The 25,861-nt window shown below is 32.5% G+C and overlaps 6 protein-coding genes across 19 annotated transcripts; 4 read left to right on the forward strand and 2 right to left on the reverse strand.

Moving 5' to 3' along the window:
- Positions 1-924: 924 nt before the first annotated feature.
- Positions 925-2,905, forward strand: LOC130954994 (probable cinnamyl alcohol dehydrogenase 1). Its single transcript, XM_057881770.1, has 7 exons — positions 925-1,091; positions 1,191-1,278; positions 1,351-1,464; positions 1,560-1,787; positions 1,878-2,166; positions 2,258-2,408; positions 2,511-2,905. Exons 2-7 carry the CDS (start codon positions 1,202-1,204, stop codon positions 2,705-2,707), a joined length of 1,056 nt encoding a protein of 351 aa, XP_057737753.1. The 5' UTR covers positions 925-1,091; positions 1,191-1,201; the 3' UTR covers positions 2,708-2,905.
- Positions 2,906-8,031: 5,126 nt separating this feature from the next.
- Positions 8,032-11,875, reverse strand: LOC130954995 (uncharacterized). 12 transcript variants are annotated; one of them, XM_057881772.1, is made up of 10 exons: positions 11,538-11,875; positions 10,886-10,931; positions 10,176-10,390; positions 9,962-10,060; positions 9,808-9,840; positions 9,633-9,674; positions 8,992-9,058; positions 8,782-8,860; positions 8,552-8,678; positions 8,032-8,266 (listed from the first exon to the last, which is right to left on the reverse strand). In XM_057881772.1, exons 3-10 carry the CDS (start codon positions 10,257-10,259, stop codon positions 8,201-8,203), a joined length of 597 nt encoding a protein of 198 aa, XP_057737755.1. In that variant the 5' UTR covers positions 10,260-10,390; positions 10,886-10,931; positions 11,538-11,875; the 3' UTR covers positions 8,032-8,200. The 12 variants fall into 12 exon arrangements, 6 of the variants coding, with proteins under 6 accessions (XP_057737755.1, XP_057737759.1, XP_057737758.1 ...); XM_057881776.1 differs by having other exon boundaries at positions 8,032-8,262; positions 8,798-8,860; positions 10,810-10,931; XM_057881775.1 differs by having other exon boundaries at positions 8,798-8,860; positions 10,810-10,931.
- Positions 11,876-15,224: 3,349 nt separating this feature from the next.
- LOC130955000 (probable cinnamyl alcohol dehydrogenase 1) lies at positions 15,225-17,495 on the forward strand. Its single transcript, XM_057881782.1, has 7 exons — positions 15,225-15,373; positions 15,470-15,557; positions 15,635-15,748; positions 16,135-16,365; positions 16,457-16,745; positions 16,847-16,997; positions 17,100-17,495. Exons 2-7 carry the CDS (start codon positions 15,481-15,483, stop codon positions 17,294-17,296), a joined length of 1,059 nt encoding a protein of 352 aa, XP_057737765.1. The 5' UTR covers positions 15,225-15,373; positions 15,470-15,480; the 3' UTR covers positions 17,297-17,495.
- A 436-nt stretch (positions 17,496-17,931) lies between these two features.
- Positions 17,932-20,541, forward strand: LOC130954998 (probable cinnamyl alcohol dehydrogenase 1). Of its 3 annotated transcripts, none has more exons than XM_057881778.1 (7): positions 17,937-18,169; positions 18,578-18,675; positions 18,777-18,890; positions 18,966-19,196; positions 19,274-19,559; positions 19,705-19,855; positions 19,959-20,541. In XM_057881778.1, the coding sequence occupies exons 2-7, from the start codon at positions 18,584-18,586 to the stop codon at positions 20,153-20,155; spliced, it is 1,071 nt and encodes a 356-aa protein (XP_057737761.1). In that variant the 5' UTR covers positions 17,937-18,169; positions 18,578-18,583; the 3' UTR covers positions 20,156-20,541. The 3 variants fall into 3 exon arrangements, with proteins under 3 accessions (XP_057737764.1, XP_057737761.1, XP_057737762.1); XM_057881779.1 differs by having other exon boundaries at positions 18,136-18,191; XM_057881781.1 differs by lacking the exon at positions 18,777-18,890 and having other exon boundaries at positions 17,932-18,169.
- Positions 20,542-20,699: 158 nt separating this feature from the next.
- On the forward strand, positions 20,700-22,527 carry LOC130954997 (probable myosin-binding protein 6). Its single transcript, XM_057881777.1, has one exon. The coding sequence runs from the start codon at positions 21,235-21,237 to the stop codon at positions 22,348-22,350; it is 1,116 nt and encodes a 371-aa protein (XP_057737760.1). The 5' UTR covers positions 20,700-21,234; the 3' UTR covers positions 22,351-22,527.
- Positions 22,528-23,405: 878 nt separating this feature from the next.
- Positions 23,406-25,369, reverse strand: LOC130958020 (pentatricopeptide repeat-containing protein At4g31070, mitochondrial). Its single transcript, XM_057884895.1, has one exon. The coding sequence runs from the start codon at positions 25,305-25,307 to the stop codon at positions 23,508-23,510; it is 1,800 nt and encodes a 599-aa protein (XP_057740878.1). The 5' UTR covers positions 25,308-25,369; the 3' UTR covers positions 23,406-23,507.
- Between the last annotated feature and the right edge of the window lie 492 nt (positions 25,370-25,861).

The raw sequence follows: 25,861 nt of genomic DNA on the forward strand, positions 1-25,861 counted from the left end.
AAGTTTAATATAAAGTCCATCAAAAATAAATTTTATTGAGTTTGAATTTCAGATGTTCTTTTTATTTAGTTTTAAATGTTTTTATTTTTAAAATTTTTGAATATTTTTATTAAATAATGAATGCAATATTGGTTGAGCGATATTAGCTCTTAAGACTTTTTTTTTATTGTAATACATGATAAGTTTTTTCTTTTAAAATAGCCATATATAATTTATTTGTTTATGCATTATGTCTGCATTTGGGATTCGGATCTATTGTTACTTTAGAAAAAAAAGTACACTATTAATTACCATTTAATTAAGATAGTGAAATTCACAGAGATAATAAATGTTACAAATTCAAAAATAATTAAAATATCACTTTACCACTTTATTAACATGGTCACTTTAAAAAAAAAATTTTCCTGCGTTTGACAGAGTTGAGGAGTGTTTCTGAAAACGACATGAAAAGGAAATTTATCCAAATATACAAGTAATTCCAATTCAATATGTTAACTTAGCTTATGAAAGAGCCATAAATAAAGACGTCAAGTGTCGATTTGTATTGATATTACGTTTAGTTTCGGACGCCATAGTAGTTCTTAAGATTATTTTACTAGAGGTAACAACTGCTAGATGACGTGATAAAATTATAATTATATCCAAATTAATTTCTTTTTCGTTATAAAATTCTAATTCATTTTCAATTGTCTGAATTGTGTTTTTCTTCTTCTTATTTTTCTTTTTCTTGACTCAGGCAACATTTATCTTTATGCATAGAATACTAAACTAATCAACGCCTTTTAAACTTTTTGTGCATAGAAGAATACCAAGCGTTAGTGGTAATATGGTTATAAACGTCTGCAGGTGCGTAATCACAAGATATATCATTTGATTAATACACAGTTTGATCTTACAAAATGAGAAATAAATTATGGAAAATAACATGAACGTGGGCGTAGACTTTTATCACATGCTTTCGTCATCATGAGGTATCTGCTTTCGTACTATTCACCTTCTTAATCCTATGCTATATAAACACCATTCATGAATGAATTTGCCTCATCAAAAAATTGTGAACGCTAAGAGAACAAAGAAAACTTATTAACCAGGTTGGTTCTTATTAATTAACTACTTCTTACTTGCCTTATAAATCCATGTGTAAGACGTTTCATGAAAATTGAAAAATAATTGTGTTTATGGTGAAACAGAAAAGAAAACAATGAGTTCAGAAGATTGCCTTGGTTGGGCTGCAAGAGATACATCTGGACATCTCTCACCATACAAATTCAATCGCAGGTAATTAATAATCAACTTTATTTATGGCATATAAATATATATTAATCAACTTATTCCATGATTGATCATCAGGGCTGTAGGAGATGATGATGTTTATGTTAAGATCACACACTGTGGTATTTGTTATGCGGATATTGCTTGGACAAGGAATAAATTTGGTGACTCCAAGTACCCTGTTGTGCCAGGGTATGTATTTGCCCCTAATAATTTTTTTCTAATTCTCAGAAACTTGCAAACTGAATTAAGCTAATGTATCTGTAATCTGCTTTTTTATTTGTTAGACATGAGATTGCAGGCATTGTGAGCAAGGTTGGTTCCAATGTCAAGCGTTTCAGTGTTGGTGATCATGTTGGAGTGGGGACTTATGTCAACTCATGCCGCGACTGCGAGTACTGCGATGATGGACTAGAACATCAGTGCAGTAAGGGAGTTTTTACCTTTAATGGGGTTGATTCTGATGGTACAATCACAAAGGGAGGATACTCCAATTTCATAGTAGTCCATGAAAGGTAATTGGCTACTATAGTTTATATATTTTGAGTTAAAAAGGTTAGAGTAAACTGAATTTGATGTCATATTTTTTTGTTGTATATGTGTAGGTATTGTTTTAAGATACCAAAGAGTTATCCATTGGCTTCAGCAGCACCTTTGCTGTGTGCCGGAATCACTGTTTATTCGCCGATGATTCGTTACAAGATGAATGAGCAGCCGGGAAAATCTTTAGGAGTGATTGGCCTTGGTGGACTTGGTCACATGGCTGTTAAATTTGGAAAGGCTTTTGGTTTGAATGTAACAGTTTTCAGCACCAGCATATCTAAGAAAGATGAGGCCCTCAATTTGCTTGGTGCAGATAACTTTGTGATTTCCTCTGATCAAGACCAAATGAAAGTAAGCATAACAAATTAAAAAAGCATCCTCTGTTTCTTATTTATTTCTTTTCTCAAAATTGAATGTTTACAAATATTGCTACATGCTGCAGGGATTAACAAAGACATTAGACTTTATAATTGACACAGCATCTGGTGATCATCCTTATGATCCTTACATGGCACTTCTGAAAACATTTGGTATCTTAGTTGCAGTTGGGGCTGGAACTGAAATCAAGTTCAGCCCTAGAAGCCTATTTTTTGGTATGTTACATACATTACGTCTGAATTATAGTGTTGTAATGTGAAGTTTTCATTTAGATAATAATAACAAATTGGTTTATGTGCATTATGTTTATTTGACAGGATTGAGGAGTATTTCTGGAAGTATTGTAGGAGGTACAAAAGATATACGGGATATGATTGATTTATGTGTTGAAAAGGAGATTTATCCAAAGATTGAAGTAATTCCTATTGAGTATTGTAATGAAGCTATTGAAAGGGTCATAAAAAGTGACGTCAAGTATCGGTTTGTGATTGATATTGAAAACTCCCTAAAGTAAAAAAGAAAATGTAGTTTAGTGATATGTATCTGTAATGAATACTTTGTTACTAGTGTGGAATTTGTCTTTGTGTGAGAATTTATAGAACAAGCAATTTTCCTTGTATCTTTTGTATTCTATATTCAAGCAATGTATTAATTTTGCGCATTATGAATAATAATTTAATGGATACTCTTTTGTGGAGGAGAATGCTAAGCATTATTGGGTGTTAATATGATTATGAAAGTGTGTATTTTCATATATGAATAGACAAAAGCTAAGTTTGTAGCAGATCATGACCAATGTGTGACAAAGATGAGTCAGCAGCTTAACCAATTTGGAAACCAGTTAGTTAGATTATAGTCCAGCTGGCACAAGTTAGTTGGAATTGTAACTAAAACAGTTAGGAAGTTAGCTTAGTTGACTGCACTTTAGGTGTGATCATGTGGTGTATATAAGCTTCTAATTGCAACTAAGGATACAAACTTTGCACCATAGCCAGAGTTTCCACAATGTTCATAAAATAAAATGAAATTTGAACAGAATAAGAAAAAATTCTGCCCTCCATTTAGGATAATAGATAACGTCATTCAACTATAAAATTTGACTGATCAAAGCAAATGCGGAAAAGTCTTAGAAAAAAGCATACAATGAAACATAAAATCCACTCAAAATCAGCCCAATTTTTTCTTTTTTCACTTCTATTAATTACATTAATAACATTTGAATATATCATCCTCACCCGCATGTATTCATGTACTGATAGGAAGTTAAAAAAGTGAAAATCAATTGTAGTAATGATAATAATAGGAAATGCATTACAACTTCTAAAATTGTATCAATTTTATTAAGAGAAAATACATGTAACCAATTTTTTAGTTAGTCAACATTAGCTAATTCTAGTGTTTAGATTTATAATTTAGGATTTAAAATTTAAAAGATTTAACTGATGCTGGCTGAAAAAAATTAATTACCTAACATTATTCTTTAATTGATAATAACAATGGTGTAAATATTATATAATAATATCTAATTATGACATTCTATATTTTTTACATTTTCTATCAATCATTTTTTAATATACTTTCTTTTAATTTTTCTTTTTAATTATAGCTCCTTTCAAGTATTAATCACTCTATTATTTATTCTATTTTATAGAATTTACACAAGTCCTAATAAGACATGGTTGCAAACTAATTTAACATGTTTTAATTGTTATTTATATGTGTGCTTATTTATTTTAATTTACAATAACAATAATAAAATCTTGTCCCATTAGGTGGGGTCAGCTGCATAAATCAAACAATATCATTGAATTTTATCATGTATCATATTGACTACAGAGAGACCGTTTACGTGTAAATCTCGTTTAACCACCTTATGAATGGTCTTTCTAGGTCTTTCTCTGCCTTTCACCCCTTATCCATCTTCCATCTCATCCACCCTCTTGATTGGATGTTCTGTGGGTCTTCTTCTCACATGTCCAAACCACCTGAGACGCAATTCTACCATCTTTTCCACAATAGGTGTTACTCTAACTCTCTCTCTTATATCTTCGTTCCTTATTTTATCCAATCGTGTATGACCACTCATCCATCCTAACATCTTCATCTTTACCACACTTAACTTATGTTTGTGCTCCCCTTTGGCCGCCCAACACTTTATACCATAAAATATAGCCGGTCTGATAGCAGTACAATAGAATTTACCTTTAAGTTTAAATGCACTTTTTTGTCACATATAAAACCAGACGCACTCTGCCATTTTGACCAACTTACTTGGATCCTATGATTTACATCATGTTCAATCTCTCTATTATCATGTATGATGCACCTAAGATACTTAAAACTTTTAACTTTTCATAAGATGTCTCCAATTTTCACCTCCGTGTTAGGGTTTCTCCTTCAGCGGCCGAACTTACATTCCATATATTCCGTCTTGCTACGGCTTATGCACAGACCATACACTTCTAGAGCTTCTTTTCATAAATTCAACTTCTTATTTTAGGTCTTCTTTTGACTTTTCTATAAGGATGACATCATCGGCAAAAAATATGAACCTTGGCACAAGCTCTTGGATATGCTCTGTGAGTACTTCCAAGACTAATGTGAAAAGGTATAGACTTAAAAATGATCCCTGGTGTAATCCTATATCAATAGAAAATTCCTCTATCATACTAGCTTGAGTCTTCACACTAGTTTTAGCCCTATCATACATGTTTTTAATTGCACGAATATATGCGATCCTTGCTCTCTTCCTTTTCAAAATCTTCCATAAGACCTCCTTTGAGACCCTATCGTACGTTTTTTCCAAATCAATAAACACCATACGTAGATTCCTTTTATTACTATAATACTTTTTCATCATCCTTCTTAATATGTATATCGCTTCAGTGGTGGATCTGTCTAACATAAAACCAAATTGGTTTTCTATTACTTGTGTCTCTTGTCTCAGCCTTCGTTCTATCATCATTTTCCATAACTTCATGATATGGCTCATGAATTTGATCCCTGTATAGTTTTCGCAATTTTGTATATCCCCATTATTCTTGTAGATAGGTACCAAGGTGCTCTTTTTCCACTCATCTTGCATCTTCTTTGACCTTAAAATCTAATTAAAAAACTTGGTTAACTACTGATACCTTTCTCTCCAAGGCCCTTCCAAACTTCAATCGGAATATTATCGGGTCCTATTGTCCTGCCATTTCTCATCCACTTTAGAGCATTTTTTACCTCGAAGTCTCAAATCCTTGGATGGTAGTCGAAATTTTGATCTTCTTTCCTCGTGTATAACCGACCAAGACTTGGAAGAGTCTTCTGTCATTCATTAAATAACTCGTAAAAATAGCTATTCCACCTTTCATTGATATTCTCCTCTTGAGCAAAAACCTCTCAATCTTTATCATTTATACACTTAACCTAATCCAAGTCTCTCATTCTTCTTTCATGACTCTTTGCGATTCTATATACTCCTTTTTCTCCTTACTTCGTGCCTAAAGACTGGTGGAGACTAGGGATGGAAACAGGGGCCAAACTTTGCTCTTAATAGGCCTGGCCTGTTATGTAGTTAATTGACCTGAGTTTGGCCTGCAGCCTGTTATAGGCTCTTTATAAAGTACTGGACCTGGTTTGTTATTCTGTCTAACCTGGCCTGAAACCTGTTAAAAGGTCTGATAATTTTTTTTAACAAAAATAAAAATATTATTTAAAAAATCATTTTTTAATAAAAATATTTATATGTAATATGTCATATTTAATATTTATAAGAATTTTTAATCTTTTAAAGTATTTAAAATATACAAAAATATTTATAATAAAATATAATAAATCTAAAATATCTCATAATTTTGTTAATAATAAAAATTTATTTATATATTTAATTATGTTTTAACAGGTCCAAACAGGCTTGACAGGCCAACAAGGCTAATTAGTGAATTTGGGCCTGACCTATTAACATATTAAGGTTTTTAAAAGAGCTTGAGTCTGTGCCTATTTATAACAGGTCAGGCCAAATACAGGCCAGACTGCAGGCTCCTGGCAGGCCGCCTGACCTTATTCCACCCCTAGTGGAGATCCTCATATGCTCTTGTCCTTAATTAACTTACAGCCAATTTTGTCTCTTTCTTAGCCGCCTTATATTTTTTCCAATTATTTACATTGCGACACAAAAAATCACTCCTTAAAGTATTCCCTTTTTGCCTTTATTTTTTCTTGTACACTTGCATTCCACCACCAGGATTCCTTGTCTCTTGATCATATCTCTCTAGATTTACCAAAATTTTTTTTTTGCTATTTTTTTAATAACTTCTGTCAGTTTCCTTCACATTTCCTCCACGTTTTCCATTTCAATCCCATTTTGCCTATTTTCTTACCCGTTTTAAAAATCTTCTTTGTTCTTTACCTTTCATCCACCACTACCTCGTCTTTGGGTTTTTCGTATGATGTCTTTTTCTCAACTTTTGCTCAACGTGAATCTATGACGAGCATCCTATGTTGTGTTGTTAAACTCTCCCTCGAAATAATTTCACAATTAATGCAAAATTTTCGGTCAATTCTCCTCAACAAAAAGAAGTCGATTTGAGAGTTTGTCATGCCACTCCTATAAGTTATAAGATGTTCGTCTCTCTTCTTAAAACATGTATTTGCGATAAGAAGGTCAAGGATTGAGGAAAAGTCTAAAATAATTTTACCATCGGTATTGACCACCCCGAAACCACGGCCTCCGTGAATACTTCCATACTTACTCACTTCTCTTCCAACATGGCCATTTAAATCTCCTCTTAAGAAAATCTTATTTTCCGAAGGTATGTCTTGGACCAAACTCTCTAGATCCTCCTAAAATCTTATCTTGTGTTGCTCGTCCGAACCCACTTACGGTGCATAGGCGCTAATCACATGAAAAGTACCTCCTTCCACCCTCTTGACATCCACTACGTCATTCTTCCACTGTTTATCCACGATAATACCTACCCTATTCTTATTCTTCACCTTTCCTGTATACCAAAATTTGAACTCGAATTATTCAACTCCCTAGCCTTCGCACCGACCCATTTTGTTTCTTGTAGGTACATGATGTTAATCTTTCTCCTTGTCATGATTTTCACCACCTCCATGGATTTTTTTTGTCAGAGTGCTTATGTTCCATGTTCCGAATCTCAATCTTCTATTGCTCCAACCTTTACCTTTATCTTTTTCTTTGTGAACTAGCTTATTTATCCTCGTTCGTTCATGAAAATACAGGAATTCTTGCTCATTTAATACTACATCCGGGCACCGATGCAGCGGCTCTTGCTCATTTGGCACTATACGTAGTTATACAGCGCGTTACTTCCGAATAACGATATCACTACAAAAATAATAACTTTTAGCGGCCATTTATTTTACTTTTAGCGGTAATAAAAATAGCCGCTAATACATTTACCGGCAATTAGACATTAGCCGTCTTATGCTTTGCCGCTAAAAGGTTTTAGTGGCCATTATAACATTTGCCGGTAAAGACCATTTTAATGGCCGCAAAAAGTATATAACTTTTAGGGGCAATTTTCTTGGCAATTTATATGGCCACTAAAAGTAATTCTAAGATGGAAACATTGTTCACTTTTAGTTGCCATTACTATTGCCACTAAAATCTATTTTATCGGCAATTTATATGGCCACTAAAAAAAAAATTAAAACTATACTATTATTCACTTTTAGCTGCCATTACTATTGCCGCTAAAATCTTAAGACTTTTTTAGTTATATTATACTTATTTTCTTAGAAGCAACGAACTATCTTTTTTTCTAGAATCTCAATTATTTTTGCCAACAATTATTATTATACATAATATAAATATACTGAAATTAATTACTACAAAATGAGATATTTCATTAAACTCAAAATATTTATACATAAATTTCTCTTGAAAAGTAATAAATCATGTTACAAATCTAAACAACAAAAAATACTACAAACCTATAAGCTTATGTAACTATATACATTCATTAATAAATTCACTGATATCTCAATGACTCAGTTATGATCTCCTTCCACTTGTGCAAGTTGAGTGTATGGGGTTCATATCTTTATTCATCATGGCTACCTACATGTAAAAGCATAATGATCATAATTCTATTATGAAGGGAATTAATAAGATCAAAATAAGAGATTATATATAAAAGTTGTGTATATATTACAGTTCTTTTCAAGTAAGCCACTAAGTCTACGATTAGAGATAAATGTTGCTATGTAAGAAACATCTTACAACTTTATTAGAAAATCCATAATGGTTACAAATATTTTACATATCATTCTTAATGAATGCAACTAATAATATACATGAACACAAAATTGTATACTTGAAAAGATCAATTCTATATGCTCGTACCGTTATATCCTTGAGTTTTAAGGAACCAAGATCAAGATCAGCATCCTCAAATACAATGCATGCATCTTTTCCTCCCAACTCCATTGCCTTCTTTGAAATTGCAATGCCGGTGTCTCCACAAGTGAAGCTATTCTCACACACACATACCAAGAAAGTAAAAGTCAATTTTTTTTAATGGCAGCATGATTCATATCAGAATTCACAAGGGAACAAATTAAACTCTCACTCACTTTATGCAATTCACACCTGGATGCATTATAAGAAAGTCACCGATCTCCGAGCCTTTGCCGGTAACACAGTTGATTAGGCCTTTAGAAAAACCAGCCAAGTGAAAACAATGAACCATGTGAAGAGCAGAAATAGCTCCCTGAAAAAAGAATTAAGTATTGCACTTTCTTTCAATGGCATGAACTATGTGAATGGAGGATATGATTGATTACCTGAGTTGGAGGCTTGAGCACAATGGAGTTTCCAGTAATAAGAGCAGGAACAATTTTTGCAAGGCCCCTAAATGAACAAGTACATAGAAATGTTGCTTACAAAGTTTGTTTCACAAGATTAACTGACGGAATAATAATCCTATTAGATTGACGTATTTCCTTTGCTTTACAAGCTGAAATTCAATCCAACTTATTTTTCTTTTTAATCTATAATCAATGGCTAATCATACTTTACATGAGATATGTTATCGGCAACTAATATAGCTCGATTTAAATTGAAATAAAAACACATGCATAGTTTTATCATCGAAATACAATTAGTTGATCTCATTTTCTATAGAGATTCTCATATAATGCTATCTCAGTTTAGTGTGGGGGTCATGTGCACCCTGCAACCAGTATTTGTGCAGCAAGCATTTATAGTTTTAACTTTTATATACTAACTCCATTTGTGTCTAAATTTTTCTTTTATTCATGAATATCAATTGTACACATTCTCTTATACTTGGTGGTGTGCACAAAACATAAATAAAAAGAGAGGCAGAATGATGATGTGAAGGCCTACTATACAAAAACATTTAAAAAGAAGTGAAATAATTTATTCCATTTATACCTAAAAGGAGGTTTCATGGCTTAATTACCTTATCAGGTTTTTCCTTGGAATGCTTGTGAGATTTCAAATTCTAAGACATGTCTTCCAAGTCACAAGTTATTAGAATGATAAATGAATGAATACATTATACAAAGCAGTATCAAATAACATATCACCTATGTTAGAGTGATAAATGAATGAATACATTAAAGCATTGAATTTACCTTCATTTGAACTTTCCACCACATTACACTTACCTACATTGAATAATTAATAAAAGGAAAAACAATTGAACCATGAATTATGTTACTTCTATCAAACCTATTAATCAAGAGACTAATGCACTAAAAGACCAGAGAATCATACTAATTGCAATACCGGTAAGTGTTCTATCTCTGGTGTTTGGCAGAGTATCTTAATATCCCTCAATTTCACAAAGTAGAAATGGTGCTCCTTCTCGAGTCTATCAATGGATAGCTTTAGCTCAGTTATCGACATTGATTTTGAATTAGTCAAGATAAATGCACTTTACTATTGCTTTCATAAAATTTAGATTGTAAAAAAAAAAGAAAAAGAAAAAAGAGACACACACCTTTTTCATCATGAGCAGGGCCACCAAAAGAATAGGGCCTCTTTGCAACTTGACTTGCAACAGCATTTGCAGACGGCACTTCATTTCTTCGAGTAGGATGAGAAGAATGAGATTTCAGTGTTGAAGAAGCCTTGGTGGAGGCTTGTGATTAGGCTGATTTCTTGCCACCTTCTCTTCCTCCCTTGCAAACCTCTCTCCTTTTAAGAAGATTATAACTGCAGCATTCAAATTTAAATTGAGATATCAAACCAAATGCCTATATACAAATCCATAGAAAACTAAACTTCACGAAATTCAAAACTAGAATATCAAGGCACTTAATATATCTATAGCCAATTTTATTCAAAATCACTTTTTAAACTCAAAAGCAACACAACCTTTTTAATTGCAATTTATTTTGAAGCATACAGTTGAAATTTCAATTTTTCATATTTAATGATTATAAATTATAAGCTAAGAAAAACACCTCCTAAAACAAGATAATACTGTTAAACCAAACTACAAATAAAAACAGATTGAATAACAAAATAGAAAGTAATTAAAAATTTTAGATACCATTATAACAAAAACATAAAACAATTTAGAATTTCAGATAACCTTAAAAACATATCCCCCATTATACTAATGCACTTACCGGTATTGATAGAATCAGGCTAACTCGTTTTATGGCTATATATAACCAATAACAAAATGATGAGAAATATACTGACTGAGTAATTGATTTCTTTCCAAGGTAGAGGAGGCCTCTGCTTGAACCTGAAATAAAAAAACAAAAAGTTAAAAGTAAAGATATTAGGAACTGAGTTGATATGTGATACCAACTCTTTGGGCATAAGATACTTTTAAGTGAAAGAAAAACCTGCAGTTTCAACATTGATTATGGACTACTTCTCTAGTTTTCAATAAGCTCTAAATTAGTTTAGAACCAGTCCATCTAATTTTTAACCAGCTCAGAATTGTTATCCATTTTCTGAACTTGCATCCAAGTATAGGGATGATATTCTAAAAATCATACAATTAGAAAAACCACAGAATTAGAAACATTTTTATATTCTGAGCATTAATGCAAACAAAATCTTAATGAAACTCTATAGAAGCATTTCAAACACTTAAAATTAGGATCTAAAATCCAAATATAAACGGAGCAAGAAAGCAAGAATGGTGGATCAAGAAGCAAGAATGGAGAAGACAGAGCAAACAAAAAATTAGGATCTGAAACACTTAACCACTTCAATTTTAGCTTGATATGCCAGATTCATTAGAATCAAGCAAGCAAACAGAGCAAAAATAATAATACAGAGAGAGCATCACAGGCTTCTAAATATTGAAACCTAAATCGAAAAATAAACAGAGAAGACCTACCGACAGCGATGATCTTGTGCGTCTACATGTAAGAACGGCGGCGGTACAAGCGGCGGAGGTGTGGTGTTGTAACAAGAGCTGTAATGGTGGCTGGAAGACCTTGGCAACATAAATTTGAGATGAACAAACGATGACATCGATGTAGATCTGTGGTGGATCGGATGGAAATGAGGTCCAATGAGTAGGATGATGGACGGCAACTGTCAGCGATGGCAATGGTTACGGCGGCGGTGATCGGCGATGGAGGAAAGCACACGAATTAACCCAATGTCGATACTTCTCTTCCTTTGATACTTCTCTTCCTTTTTTAGTCTCTCTCTCTCCATTTTTCAATTTCATTTAGGGATAATAAAAAGAAAGTAATTATAAAGTTTAGTGGTAATAATGATAATGGCCACTATAATAATTTAAAAAAATTAAAATTACAAGTCATAAAAGATAATAATTTTCTGGTAATAGTAATAATGGCCACTATAACATATAGTAATGATGGCAAATATATAATTACGGCAAAAACATAACTTAAATTAGAGAATTAGTGGCCATTATGTTATTGCCACTAAAAGTTTGTCGCTAAAACACATTTTTCTTGTAGTGTATAACTTTAGCGCAATAACGTTTTTGATCCATGTCATGATTCATGAATATTCGACTAAATTTTTATATTGGCTGTCGAAAGCCTAATACAACCCCTCCTTTATTCAGACTTAGGAATCGACTATGTATTGTAAGTGCAGCATAAGCAGAATTTGTTTATTTTAATTTAATCACATAAAAATAATATTTAAAATTGTTTTATAATTTTTTCATATTTTAAAGTATATTTTTTTATTTATAACGTTCTATGAAACACAATGGGTTTTATAATAGAATTGGGTACAAAATTTTTCACTTAACATCCATAAGGCAAAGATATTTTACATAATTTAGATTTTAGACAACTTAGTGATTTTGTTTTAGCTTAGTGCAAGCTCTAGATATTAGATGATTTGGGATGTAATTCATTAATATTAGTATCTGAAATTTAATTGATTATACTAAAAATTTTATCATGATTTATGATAAAAAAAAGGGCATAAATCTCATTACACAAATAGTTGAAATTAGGAACGGATTCAAAAATTTTAATAAGGAGGACCGAATTTTAGATAATTTTTTTATTTCATAAAAATAATTAATATATAGTTATTAAAATTAATTTTTTAAAAGATTTATCAATATATATAATTATAATTTTTTTTAAATTTTATTTTTTATATGATAATTATATAAAAAAATATAACAATATCAATAATACATTATAAAATTATAAAATACCAATAATTTATAGCGTGTTTAGTTAAATATTATCACATATCTTATTAATTAAAATTATTTTTTTCAAAATTTTAAAAATTTGAAAATAAATTATAAATTATTAATTATTTAAAAGACACAATACTCTTATAGAATACAAGATATAAGATATTTTTATAAAATTTTTTCTTTTAACAACATAAATTTAGAAGAAAAATAAATATTTTTTACAAAAAAAATATCTAAAGTACATAATGTGATTACCAAAATATAATTATGTAAGTCATTATTAATATAATAATATAAATATTAAATATAATAATATAAAAAAATAAATGATTTTTTTTAAATAAATATAGAGATTATTATGTAAAAACTAATTTAAAAGGTACAAAGACTTGAGGGTATGATATTAAATTAGTTAAGTAAAAAATATTAGTGAATTAAACAATTAAGACATAAATTCATTACATAATAAAAAATAATACATATAAAACTATTAAATTACATAATATTTTTTTATTTTTTAAACACATCTCATATATAAGTATAATTTTTTAAAGTTTTGGGAGGCCGAGGCCACTACTTGCCCCCTTTAGGTCCGTCCCTGGTTGAGATTGAGATAAAATAAAAAAAAAATCAAAATTTTTGTTCTACCATCTTAACAATAAAGTGTCTAATTTTTTTTAAGAAAATAGAGCTTTTGATTCAGAATAATTCTCCACATATAAGTGTTTTTTTATACAAGTCTTTACAGGCCATTTATATTAACGCGCTTCGAATCGTTACTGCACGTTTTTACTGCACCTTCTTCTTCTTCTTGCTGCACATTCTTCTTCCTCTTCCTCTCATTCTTCTTCTTTTCTTTCGTTTCTTGTCTTCTCTTTCTCCTTCTTCATTTACATGATTTTCTCTCTGTTTTCTTTCTTTGTTATTTTCGATTTCCATTGTTTTTTGACATCAAACTCTGAAATCATTTTTGAAGAAGAAGAAGCATCAGAAGATGAGGAGGAGAAAGAGAAAGAGTTATGAATTATGCATAAAGTGTACTTCAACGAATTTTGGGTGTATTTCTGTAATCCTTTTGGTGTATTTCTGTAATCCTTTTGGGTGTATTTCTGTAATCATTTGGGTGTATTTTTGAAGTTCCATTATCTTTAAATTTGGCAAAAAACTCATTTTCATGAAGGAAAAAGAAGAAGAGTCGTTCATAATGCATGCTGAGTAGAGCGCTTTGGAAACAGAAAGTGGTTGAATAACGTGTATTTATTTACTCTTAAATATGAGAGTGTAATACGTGTATTTTATTGAACTTGTATCAATTTATAAGATTTATAAGCTAAAAAGACTTATATGTATAATATTCCTCTTTGATTCAACCCTCCTTCCCAAAATTATACAAACACTTCAATTATGTGTATCTAGTATACTTGCCAATATGCCATCATTAATAAGTGCCTATGAACTAGGGAGCCAATGGCTTAACTGTACAATGTGTACAATGGGCTAAATTTTTGATCCATGAATAAAATGAACATCACCATACTAGCTAGAATAACCATCCGATACCAAGGATAACCATCCGGATACCAAGGATAATAAACATCTCAATAAAAAATTGAACTGATTTTGGGGTTCTCTAAGGATCGAACTCTTGACCTTTCGAATCTAGAACTCTAATACCATATCTGAAACCACTCATCCCAAAAGCGTAACCTAACAGGACAATATAACACTAATGGTCATATCTCTAATACTTCTTAAACCTCCATTGTACACATTGTACGCTTAGGCCATTGACTCCCTAGACTTTTTCAAAAACTTTATAAACCGATTTAACAGGCGGCGGTTATAACTAGTTGAAAAGGCCCCCTCCCCAACCAAAAACAAATATTACTATAATAAACAATTAGAATTTATAAAATAAAAAACCATTAAATAATTTAAATGAATTGACTAAATATTTATTTAATAATTCTCGATTATCAATTTTACATAAATTTGATTACATCTAAATTTTCACTAATTAAAAAATTGTTATCGGCAGTGACATTGTGTTACGGTTTTGTTCTAATATTTTTTTTTTCTCATCTTAGATAATGCCTAATAGAATACTAATCTAAACAATGACTTTTGGACTTTTTGTGCACATAACATCAAGCATTATTGGATAAACGTCATCAGATGCGTAACCAAAAGATTTTCATTTGATTAATACTCAGTTTGGTCTTAACAAAAGCAGTTAATATAGGTAATTAATCAAATAAAAATATTTTCATATAAAAATAATAATTACAATTTAATAAATATTATATTAAATAATTTATCACGGCTTTTCACATAGTTTTATAGGTACGAGGAGCGTAGACTTTTATGTTGATATTGCAATGGCGTGTTTAACCCAAGTTTCTACAGTCTACATGCTTTGGTCATCATGACGTATCTGCTTTCGTAATATTGAGCCTGTTATTGTTCTATTATATAAACACCATTCTTGAATTTGCCTCAAATTGTGAAAACAAAGAAAACTGATTAAACAGGTTGGTTCCTATTAACTACTTATTACTTGCCTTAAAAATCCATGTGTAAGACGTTTCATGAAAATTGAAAAATAATTTGTGTTTATGGTGAAACAGAGAAGAAAACAATGAGTTCAGAAGATTGTCTTGGTTGGGCTGCAAGAGATGCATCTGGACATCTCTCACCATACAAATTCAATCGCAGGTAATTAACCAAACTAACATCTGATTGAACTTTAATTTATAACATATATATTAACTTATTCCATGATTGATCATCAGGGCTGTAGGAGATGATGATGTTCATGTTAAGATCACACACTGTGGTGTTTGTTACGCTGATATCGTTTGGACAAGGAATAGATTTGGTGACTCCAAGTACCCTGTTGTGCCAGGGTATGTATGTTGTCTTTGAAAACAATGCTATATGACCAGTAAATATTATTTTTTTTAGTCAGTAGTTACGTGGCCAATAATAATTTGCATCCATATTTATAAGAGTTTTACACACAAAAAGCATATAATTTTCATTTATATTTACCAGAATTTGCATACATGAATCAATACAGTTTACATCCAAATTTTTTGAAATTTATGCTCATAAATTAATAAAATTTATTTGTTAAAAACAATTTAAAATTTGTGCTGGTCAAATAATGACTAAAAATACTAAAAATTACTGGCCTCCAAGAATTTCTCATTCACTAATTCTCAAAAACTTGCAAACTTAACGAAGCTAATGTATCTGTAATCTGCTTCTTTTTTTTTTTTTTTTTTGTTAGGCATGAGATTGCAGGCATTGTGAGCAAGGTTGGTTCCAATGTCAAGCGTTTCAATGTTGGTGATCATGTTGGAGTGGGGACTTATGTCAACTCATGCCGCGACTGCGAGTACTGCGAAGATGGACTAGAACATCAGTGCAGTAAGGGAGCAGTTTTTACTTTTAATGGGGTTGATTCTGATGGTACAATCACAAAGGGAGGATACTCCAATTTCATAGTAGTCCATGAAAGGTAACTGGCTACTATAGTTTATATATTTTTGAGTTAAAAAGGCTAGAGTAAACTGAATTTGATGTCATATTTTTTTGTTGTATATGTGTAGGTATTGTTTCAAGATACCAAAAAGTTATCCATTGGCTTCAGCAGCACCTTTGCTGTGTGCCGGAATCACTGTTTATTCGCCGATGATTCGCCACAAGATGAATGAGCAGCCGGGAAAATCTCTAGGAGTGATTGGCCTTGGTGGACTTGGCCACATGGCTGTTAAATTTGGAAAGGCTTTTGGTCTGAATGTAACAGTTTTCAGCACCAGCATATCTAAGAAAGATGAAGCCCTCAATCTGCTTGGTGCAGATAACTTTGTAATTTCATCTGATGAAGACCAAATGAAAGTAAGCATAACAAATTAAAAAAACATAATCTATTTCACATTTATTTATTTTCTCAGAATTGAATGTTGACTAATATTGCTAATATATGTGTATACATGTAGGCATTAACAAAAACACTAGACTTTATAATTGATACAGCATCTGGTGATCATCCTTTTGATCCTTACATGGCACTTCTGAAAACACTTGGTATTCTAGTAGTAGTTGGGGCTGCAAATGAAATCAAGTTCAGCCCTGTAAGCCTATTCTTCGGTATGTTACATTACATGTGAATTATGGTGTTGTAATGTTAAGTTTTCATTTAGATTTATAGTAATAACAAATTGGTTTATATGCATTCTGTATATTTGACAGGATTGAAGACTATTTCTGGAAGTTCTGTGGGAGGTACAAAAGATATACAAGAGATGATTGATTTATGTGCTGAAAAAAAGATTTATCCAAAGATTGAAGTAATTCCTATTGAGTATGCTAATGAAGCTATTGAAAGGGTCATAAAAAATGATGTCAAGTATCGGTTTGTGATTGATATTGAAAATTCTTTGAAGTAAAAATATACTGTAGATTAGTGCTATGTGTTAGTAATGAATAATTTGTTGTTGTGTGGAGTTTGTCCTTCAGTGAGGATTTCTAGAATATAATCAATTCAACTGTTCAAGCAAATTTTGTTTGTATCTTTTGTATTTCATATTTAAGCTGCGTATTAATTTTGTAACATCATGGATAATTATATAATACTATTTTGGCTCATTTATGGTATTTATTATAATAAATTTTAAATATTTAAAAATTATTTTTTTTATATTATATGGAGAAAAAGTCTTATTTTGATGTTGGCAGTTGGAACATTCAAAGCTCTCCTGATCAAAGTAAATGGAATACAAGTCTTTCTGATGTTTACAATTCTTTTTGAATTTGATCTAAAACAAATCACAGTATTACACGCACTACATATATAATAACGTTCTATTAAAATGCTATTTTGTCGATACATGATTCTAATATAACTATGTTACGGTGATTATGATAATTATAATGTTTTAAAAAATGTTGCTAGAATTAAAATAAAAAATATTACTTAAAAAAAGTGTTATTAAAATATAAAAAAAATATAATTTTAATTTTAACAATACTTACACCATAATCATAATTACTATAGCATAATTATACTAAAATCTCAGCATTAAATTGTAACTATAATTCATATGGGTAGGCCAATGTGCGTGGACTTCGTTGACTTGATTTAGTCACAGTAACGTGTCTAAGACTCTTAAGTGTCACTATTTTAGTCCTTGTTGCCATTACGCTTGTTATTTGATTCTTCTGCTTTATAAGGCCATTGAATTTGCTGAAATGCTGAAGTAAAGAAGCCTGAAAAAAAATATATAAAAAAAAAGAACGGATTTCTGAAGAAACTCAAACAGGTTGGCTCCTATTGACTACTGTGTTAGCTTCTGATCTATGCTCTTTCAATATTATTTATTTGTTGATTTTTTTTATTTTTTTGCATTCTTTCTCTTTGAGAGAAAATTCTATCGTTTTCTTATTATTATTATTCTATTTTGTTTTATTCATTTGAGTATAAAGATATGACATATAAGTATAACTTTCTTACTTACATACACATGTATGTTACTTTTAAGTGAAAATTATAGTTAAAAATTCTTACATAAACTGGTATACGATTAAATTAATTAATATAATATTAAATATTTGTTCATATTTTAGCTATCATTTTTACCTAAGGCATGTTTGTGTGAGTATAAATCATAGAAATTCTCATGAAATTCTTTGTCTAAATCTAAAGTATTAGCCAATTGGGTTTGCAACAGAAAATAATGATGAATTCCGAAGGTGGCAATGAAGATTGCTTAGGTTGGGCAGCAAGAGATGCATCTGGTGTTCTCTCACCATACAAATTCAGTCGCAAGTATATTAGTCTCTATCACTATTGCCAACACTCTTTAGCATAATTCTGTTTTCTTGGTACAAAGTATTTAATTTATATCATGATGAATGGTGATTGTTTAGGGCTGTAGGAAACGATGATGTTTATGTTAAGATCACACACTGCGGTATTTGTTATGCTGATGTAGTTTCCACAAGGAATTCATTTGGTGCCACAAATTACCCTGTTGTGCCCGGGTATATGATCTTTTAATAAATAATGGTTAGTTTATAATCCAATTTAGTCTTAGTCTAATCTATGAGTTTTGTTAGACATGAGATTGCAGGCATTGTGACAAAGGTTGGTTCCAATGTCCAACGTTTCAATGTTGGTGATCATGTTGGAGTAGGGACTTATGTTAACTCGTGCCGCGACTGCCGAAATTGCAATGCAGGACTTGAAATTCAATGTGGTAAAGGACGAGTTTTTACTTATGATAGTGTTGATTCTGATGGTACAATCACAAAAGGAGGATACTCCACTTTCATAGTAGTTCATCATAGGTAATGAAAGAAAATTTATATGCAAAAGGTTATAGTCTTAGATAGGTTCAGTTGAATTTGATATCATATTTATGCAGGTATTGTTTTATGATACCAAAGAGCTATCCATTGGCTTCAGCAGCACCTTTGCTCTGTGCCGGAATCACTGTTTATTCGCCGATGATTCGTCACAATATGAATCAGCCTGGTAAATCTCTAGGAGTTATTGGCCTTGGTGGCCTTGGTCATATGGCAGTTAAATTTGGAAAGGCTTTTGGTTTGGATGTAACAGTTTTCAGCACCAGCATATCTAAAAAAGATGAGGCCCTAAATCTTCTTGGTGCAGATAATTTTGTTGTTTCATCTGATCAAGAACAAATGAGTGTAAGTAGGTTGTTATTACAACAAGAATCGAATTCTAATCCTTTTGGTGAAAGAGATTCTGAATCATTTAAAAGAACATTGACATTGTAGCTTGTGCTTCTTTATTCATCTTGGTCAAAATTGATTATGATTCCTACATATGCAGGCATTGGCTGAGTCATTAGACTTTATAATTGACACAGCATCTGGTAATCACCCTTTTGATCCTTACATGTTTCTTCTGAAAACATGTGGTGTCTTAGTCTTAGTTGGGGCTCCAAGTGAAATCAAATTAAGCCCAGGAAGCCTTATTGGTGGTATGTTGCTTCTGAATTATGGAAAAAGAAATTGTTGTAATGACAAGCATTAATTTATATTGAAGCAATGAAACTTTGAATGTGTATTATTTGTGGTTGACAGGGATGAGAAGCATTTCTGGAAGTGCTGCAGGAGGCACAAAAGATACCCAAGAGATGATTGATTTGTGTGCTGAAAAGGAGATTTATCCAAATATAGAAGTGATTCCCATTGAATATGCTAATGAAGCTTTTGAAAGGATCATAAACAAAGATGTCAAGTATAGGTTTGTGATAGACATTGAAAATTCCCTCAAGTAACAGGACTGTTAATGTCTTTAGTGTTGAATAGTTTCTTATTAATAATTAATGAGTTGAGTGAGGAATTTCAAATTCTGAGAGAACAATAGTTGCTAGATTATAAAGAAAGGATAGGAATCATTACATGCTGCTACACTAAAATACTAAGTTCTTCTGCATTATTAGCACTTAAGCATAGTTGTATTTGACAAAATTAATTAGTAAACATTTATTTAATATATAGTGAAAGCATGAAAGATGACTAGACCAGTAATTAATAAAAAGATACCACTAATTCAGAATCTTCCTGTCACAAGGAAGACAAAAAAAAATATTATTGTAATTCGTTAACGTATTTTTATGGGAGCTTATGAATAAATAAAAGTATTATTACCATGTTTGATTCACATTTTTACTTTTAGTATTTTTTTATTCATTTTTGTCTACAAAATTCTAAAAATAAAAACTAAAAAATATTGAAAATAATAAAGAAAATATGGATACATATATAGGATATGGTGAAAATTTAAGTACAATCGATTTCATGTAAAGTTGATAGTCGAGAGTTGTTAAATGAAAATTTTGTCAAATCAGTTAAATCATCTAACAACTCTCGATTATCAATTTTACGTACGGGAGTTTCCACCTAAGATATTGATTGGAGACATAACGATGTGGCAATGATGGTGACGTTGATATCCAGAAAACAGTGTGCCAATATCTGTGGTGGATTGTGGGAATTAAATAAGAATAATAATAATTATTGATTAATGATTAATGGGCAACGGTATTGAAAGTTTTACGTACCTCACTCGCACACACTGAAATGCAATAATAATAATAATAAATAATAATAACCCTCCCTCTATTTCTTCGCCGAATGCATTTGCAACCACAACTATCTCCATTCTTGATTCAGAGGGGTAGCATTACGTTGCTGCTGCTGTTGTTCTTGAAAATCCAATGAATACAGAGGAGACATTGGTCGTAAATTGATAAGTATGATAGCAAGAGAAAGAAAAGGAAGTGGCGTTGACGCTAAGATTGAAGAAGTTGTTGGAGTGTGAAAGAGAGAGAGTGGGCGGTACAAGGTGGCCCAGATGCAGATGCAGATGCAGACTTGCTTCTTGGTTGCAGTTCACTCCGTTCTTGGCTTCTACCACCGCTTTCTCCGAATTACCCTCGCACTCATGGATTTCCCTTCCACAATCCGATTCATCGCTCAGGCCAGCGAGGTCAGTTGCGGTTTCATCCTCCTCGGTTACGTTTCTAGAATCTTCAACATCCTTGGTCTCATCTTGATCCTCTTCTTCACCCTCAAGATCTACCGCATCTCTCATCCCAATTCCAAGGCTCTCAAGCATTTCCCTCCGTACTATCCACCGCCCAGATCTCCTCCCGCTCCTGCCCCAGCCCCCGCCCCTAAGATTCATCACGCTGTCGACGCTGACATCCCCAAACCCTCGTCCCGGAAGAAGTCTCAGATGGAGGACACTCTCGATGACAAGGAGGACCACGTTGAAGATGAGGTGTTCGACGTAATGGCGCTGAGAAATCTCGTCAAGTTTGAGAGGCAGAGGTTCAGTGCTGCCTGTGCTGAGATCGAGAATGAGAGGATTGCGGCTGCCTCCGCTGCTGAGGAGGCCATGGCCATGATCCTCCGGCTGCAGAATGAGAAGAGCGCCATTGAGATTCAGGCCAATCAGTTTCGGAGGATGATGGATCAGAAACAGGACTATGATAATGAGGTCATTGATAACTTGAGATGGTCCATTGTCCATCATGAGAATCAGAAGTCTTTGTTGGAGGAGCAGTTGGCCATTTACAGGGAGAAGCTCAGGCAGTTCTTGACTGATGATGAGATTGACCTGCTTGATGGCTCTGATAACCCTAGAGGTGGATTCTTGGATTTTGCTATTGAGTACGATGTTGATAATGCTGATGTTGATGATCCTGGTTCGGGGCCTGATAATGTTTATTCAGAAAATGATGATGATCATTCCCGTAATGCTTATTCAGAAAATAATGATCATGATGAGGATCATGCCCGTAATGCTTTTTCAGAATATGATGATAATGATAATGATGAGGATGATGCTGGTAATGCTTCTTCAGAAAATGATGTTGATGCCGGTAATGTTTCTTCAGAAAATGATGTTGATGCTGGTGATGCTTCTTCAGAAGCTGATAATGATGACGATCGTCATCATGCTTGACTTGTAATTTCCTCAGGTGGAGAGCTAATTGGAACAGGAACTGGAACTGGAAATGAAAATTGAAATGCTTTTCAGATGGGTTTTACTATTTCTTCTGAAATTGTAGTTATGCTGCATATTTAATATTCTATTTTAATAAGGTTGAACGACTAATAAAGTGTATATATGTTTCTTCTTTGTTTGTTTCTTTATCTTTTGCCATGATGGATTAATCTCAACGTTTAGGTATACTGGAATACTTATGTGAATGAATTTCATGAAGCACTTAACACTGCAACAATCTGATGCAGGTTGTAGATTAGATAATGATCATAGTGGATTACTAGTTTCTCAAGTTTCAGTGTAACTTGTTTAAGTTTTATGAAAGAATATTGGAACAGAAAATTGCAAGGATCGGATGTCTGTCAATTCAATTCATAAATGTTAATAACTCTGTGTTCTAATTGTACAGAATCTGAACAGAGTTAACCTCAGCTCTGACTTACTAGTTTGTGTTGTTTTTAATCGAATTTGGTTGCTGTTGTTAACCTTGCTGTTGTTAACTTATGTAATTTATGTCCTATACACATATTTCTTATGCCCCGTTCTTGCAATCACGAAGGAAGAATATCATATGAACCACTTTTATATTTATCTCTTTAATACATAAAAAGACGTCTAAAAAATATATACACACACAAAAATTGTACAAACATTGCTTCTCTCTTATCTAAAGCCTTCCCTCAGGAAACATAACTAAGCTAATTGGTTTTCGTTAAATAGTTTACCTTGATATTTAAAGTTCTAAGAGTAGTTGCAACGTGACAATGTGATTAGTGACTCTCTGAATGAACACGCAATGCATACATCAAGTAGGCTGATTTGACGTCACAACCAATTATAAACCTTCTCAACTTATTAATTACTCTTACTTTTCTTCACTTAAAATTTTCTGTTTCAATGCTTGATACCCTATGAAGTTTCGAACTAGATTTATAAATGGCCATTTTGTCAAATTGTTAATTTCAATGGCTAAACACTTTTACTGAGCAAAATACATAATACATTAACCAGGACATAATTATGAATTAACAGGATTATCTATAACTAATATGAACTTTACTGCGCTTGTACAAAAATAAAAAACAAAAAAGCAATAATAACAAGATTGTGTTATGCTATAACCTCTCATCTACTGCCTCAATTCTGCTGAACCCATTAGTCTTCTTAACCTTCTGCAGTTTCATTATTTCCCTGACTTTTTCTACACCAAGCCAATGACCATGCTCGGCATAAATCATATTCAACAATGCATAGTTAGCAGCATTATTTGGTTCTGATCTTATAAGCTGTGGGACTAGTATTTCTGCAATGTCCAATCTTCCATGAAGCTTACAAGAGGATACCAGAGAGCTCCACATTCTTGCACTTGGTTCCATGGGCATGGTTCTCAGTGTTTCCATTGCATCTTCAAGCTTGCCTGACCTTCCAAGAAGATCAATTAGGCATGCATAGTGCTCTAAGGTTAATTGAATTTTACAATCTGCACTCGCTTGTCTGAATACCAGTTGCGCCTCAGTTACAAGACCGGCATGATTACAAGCAGATAATATGGCGAGTAAGGTAATTGCGTCTGACTTCACTCCTCTCTCTTGCATTTCATGAAAAAGTTGCAATGCTTGGTCACCACATCCATGAAGACCGTAGGCACTGATCAAAGTGCTCCATGAAACAGAGTCTCTATTTGGCATTTCTAGGAATATCTTAATTGAGCCATCCAGACAACCACATTTGGCATACATATTTATAAGTGCATTTCCTACAGAGATGTGTGAACTAAACCCAAATTTGAGGACATAGCCATGGAATGGACAGCCATGTTTCAGTGAAGATAAGTTTGTGCAGGCAGAGATTACTTCGAGCAAAGTAACATGATTTGGTTCAGTTTCCTCGCCCAGCATCTTGTTAAATAGCTTTAAGGCTTTGTAGCCATCCCCTCTATGCGCATAGCTCCCAATGATTGAACTCCATAGCACCACATCTCTAAAACTTGACCCTTCAAAAACTAGCTCAGCAAGGTGCAGTGATTCTCCACATTGGCAATACATATTTATGAGAGCTGATGAAAAATCATGACTTGATGCAAACCAGTGACGGAAGGCATAACCATGAATCTCCTTCCCATGCTTTGCAAAGCCTGACTCGGCACAAGCCTTTAAGAGAGCAATTAATGCACTCTCTGGGATAACTCCCTCAGCCTGCATTGCTCGAAAGCATGCAAAAGCAGCACCATAATGATGATTAGTAGTGCAGCCAGATATGATTGCAGTCCAAGTAACCTCATTCTTCACATCCATTCCATCAAATACATGTAAAGCCATCCAAGACTCGCCACACCTGAAATAAAAATCCACAAGAGCTGTTGAAAAAATCACTGACTCCGATTGCTGCACCCTCTCATCAACAATAACAAGGGCATGAATCTGTTTCCCTATCCTTGAACACACATTCCTCCCACACATGGACACAACTCTAGCCATCAGCTCCGGCTTCGGAGCAAGGCCGAGCAAGTGTGCACCTTTCAACGTCTGCAAGGCTTCTGTTAAGTACCCATTATACAGATAACAATTGATCATGGAATTCCAAGTGATGGGGTCTCTCTGAGGCATTCTGTCGAACACTTTCCGTGCAGATTCAGTATCCATAAACTTTGCATACATGGTAATGACAGAATTGGACACAACATGGTCAGAGTGAGAACCTGTCTTGAGAGCCAAGCAATGAAGGGCAGTGCCGAAAGCGTGGCACTGGGCGGAGGAGCACGCCTTGGTGAGTGATGGAAGAAGAGAGAAGATGTTAACATGGGTGCCAGAGAAAAGGAGTTGTCTGAAAAGTTGAAACGTTTGGTGATAAAGACCGTTCGAGAGCAAGGTTTTGATGCGTTGGTTGAATGAAGCAGAGGCTTCATAAACGGCCATGCAAAACAGCAGAAGTTACAAATTATAAGTTTAGCTTCACACATATTTTAGTAACAAGATTTTTAAACTAGTGCCCCCAGCATCAAAAACATTCTTAACATATGTTTATTTTGGATTAATTTGTTTAAAAAAAATACTAGTTAAGTCCTCCAAATTAGTAAAGAGTGGATATATATATCTTCTGTTAATAAATAGTGCCAAAGGAAATTGAGACGTAGTTTTTAATAGTAAAATATTTATTATTATTTGAATTTTTATATATTATTTATCAATCTCATTTTATTTATTACAAATTCTATTAAAATAAGTGAAATTTCGATTCAAAATTATTATCTATATGACTATAGATAAAAATGTCACAATAATTAATCATACATATAAATATTACCGTTAGATTTTAATTTATGAATTAATAAAAAGACATCATATGTTCACTGTTATTTCAAAAAATCAAAAATATTTTTTTTAAGAACTAATTTATCTAAAATTAAAATCTTCAGGACGTAATTATTAATTTATTCTATATTTTAAGTTACATTGTAGTTAAAATACGG

Source organism: Arachis stenosperma, chromosome 10 (genome assembly GCF_014773155.1).
Source record: "Arachis stenosperma cultivar V10309 chromosome 10, arast.V10309.gnm1.PFL2, whole genome shotgun sequence".
Taxonomy (NCBI): domain Eukaryota; kingdom Viridiplantae; phylum Streptophyta; class Magnoliopsida; order Fabales; family Fabaceae; genus Arachis; species Arachis stenosperma.

Excerpts from the sequence above, each read along its gene's own strand:
- LOC130954994 (XM_057881770.1), top strand. The coding sequence starts at position 1,202 with ATGAGTTCAGAAGATTGCCTTGGTTGGGCTGCAAGAGATACATCTGGA. Across the intron at positions 1,465-1,559 it reads AAGTACCCTGTTGTGCCAGG|ACATGAGATTGCAGGCATTG; the intron begins GTATGTATTTGC and ends TTTATTTGTTAG. Across the intron at positions 2,409-2,510 it reads CCCTAGAAGCCTATTTTTTG|GATTGAGGAGTATTTCTGGA; the intron begins GTATGTTACATA and ends TTTATTTGACAG.
- LOC130954995 (XM_057881772.1), bottom strand. The coding sequence starts at position 10,259 with ATGAAGTGCCGTCTGCAAATGCTGTTGCAAGTCAAGTTGCAAAGAGGC. Across the intron at positions 9,841-9,961 it reads CAGAGATAGAACACTTACCG|GTAAGTGTAATGTGGTGGAA; the intron begins GTATTGCAATTA and ends TATTCAATGTAG. Across the intron at positions 8,861-8,991 it reads TGCTCAAGCCTCCAACTCAG|GCCTAATCAACTGTGTTACC; the intron begins GTAATCAATCAT and ends GTTTTTCTAAAG.
- LOC130955000 (XM_057881782.1), top strand. The coding sequence starts at position 15,481 with ATGAGTTCAGAAGATTGTCTTGGTTGGGCTGCAAGAGATGCATCTGGA. Across the intron at positions 16,746-16,846 it reads CTGATGAAGACCAAATGAAA|GCATTAACAAAAACACTAGA; the intron begins GTAAGCATAACA and ends GTATACATGTAG. Across the intron at positions 16,998-17,099 it reads CCCTGTAAGCCTATTCTTCG|GATTGAAGACTATTTCTGGA; the intron begins GTATGTTACATT and ends TATATTTGACAG.
- LOC130954998 (XM_057881778.1), top strand. The coding sequence starts at position 18,584 with ATGATGAATTCCGAAGGTGGCAATGAAGATTGCTTAGGTTGGGCAGCA. Across the intron at positions 18,891-18,965 it reads AATTACCCTGTTGTGCCCGG|ACATGAGATTGCAGGCATTG; the intron begins GTATATGATCTT and ends GAGTTTTGTTAG. Across the intron at positions 19,560-19,704 it reads CTGATCAAGAACAAATGAGT|GCATTGGCTGAGTCATTAGA; the intron begins GTAAGTAGGTTG and ends CTACATATGCAG.
- LOC130954997 (XM_057881777.1), top strand. The coding sequence starts at position 21,235 with ATGCAGATGCAGATGCAGACTTGCTTCTTGGTTGCAGTTCACTCCGTT.
- LOC130958020 (XM_057884895.1), bottom strand. The coding sequence starts at position 25,307 with ATGGCCGTTTATGAAGCCTCTGCTTCATTCAACCAACGCATCAAAACC.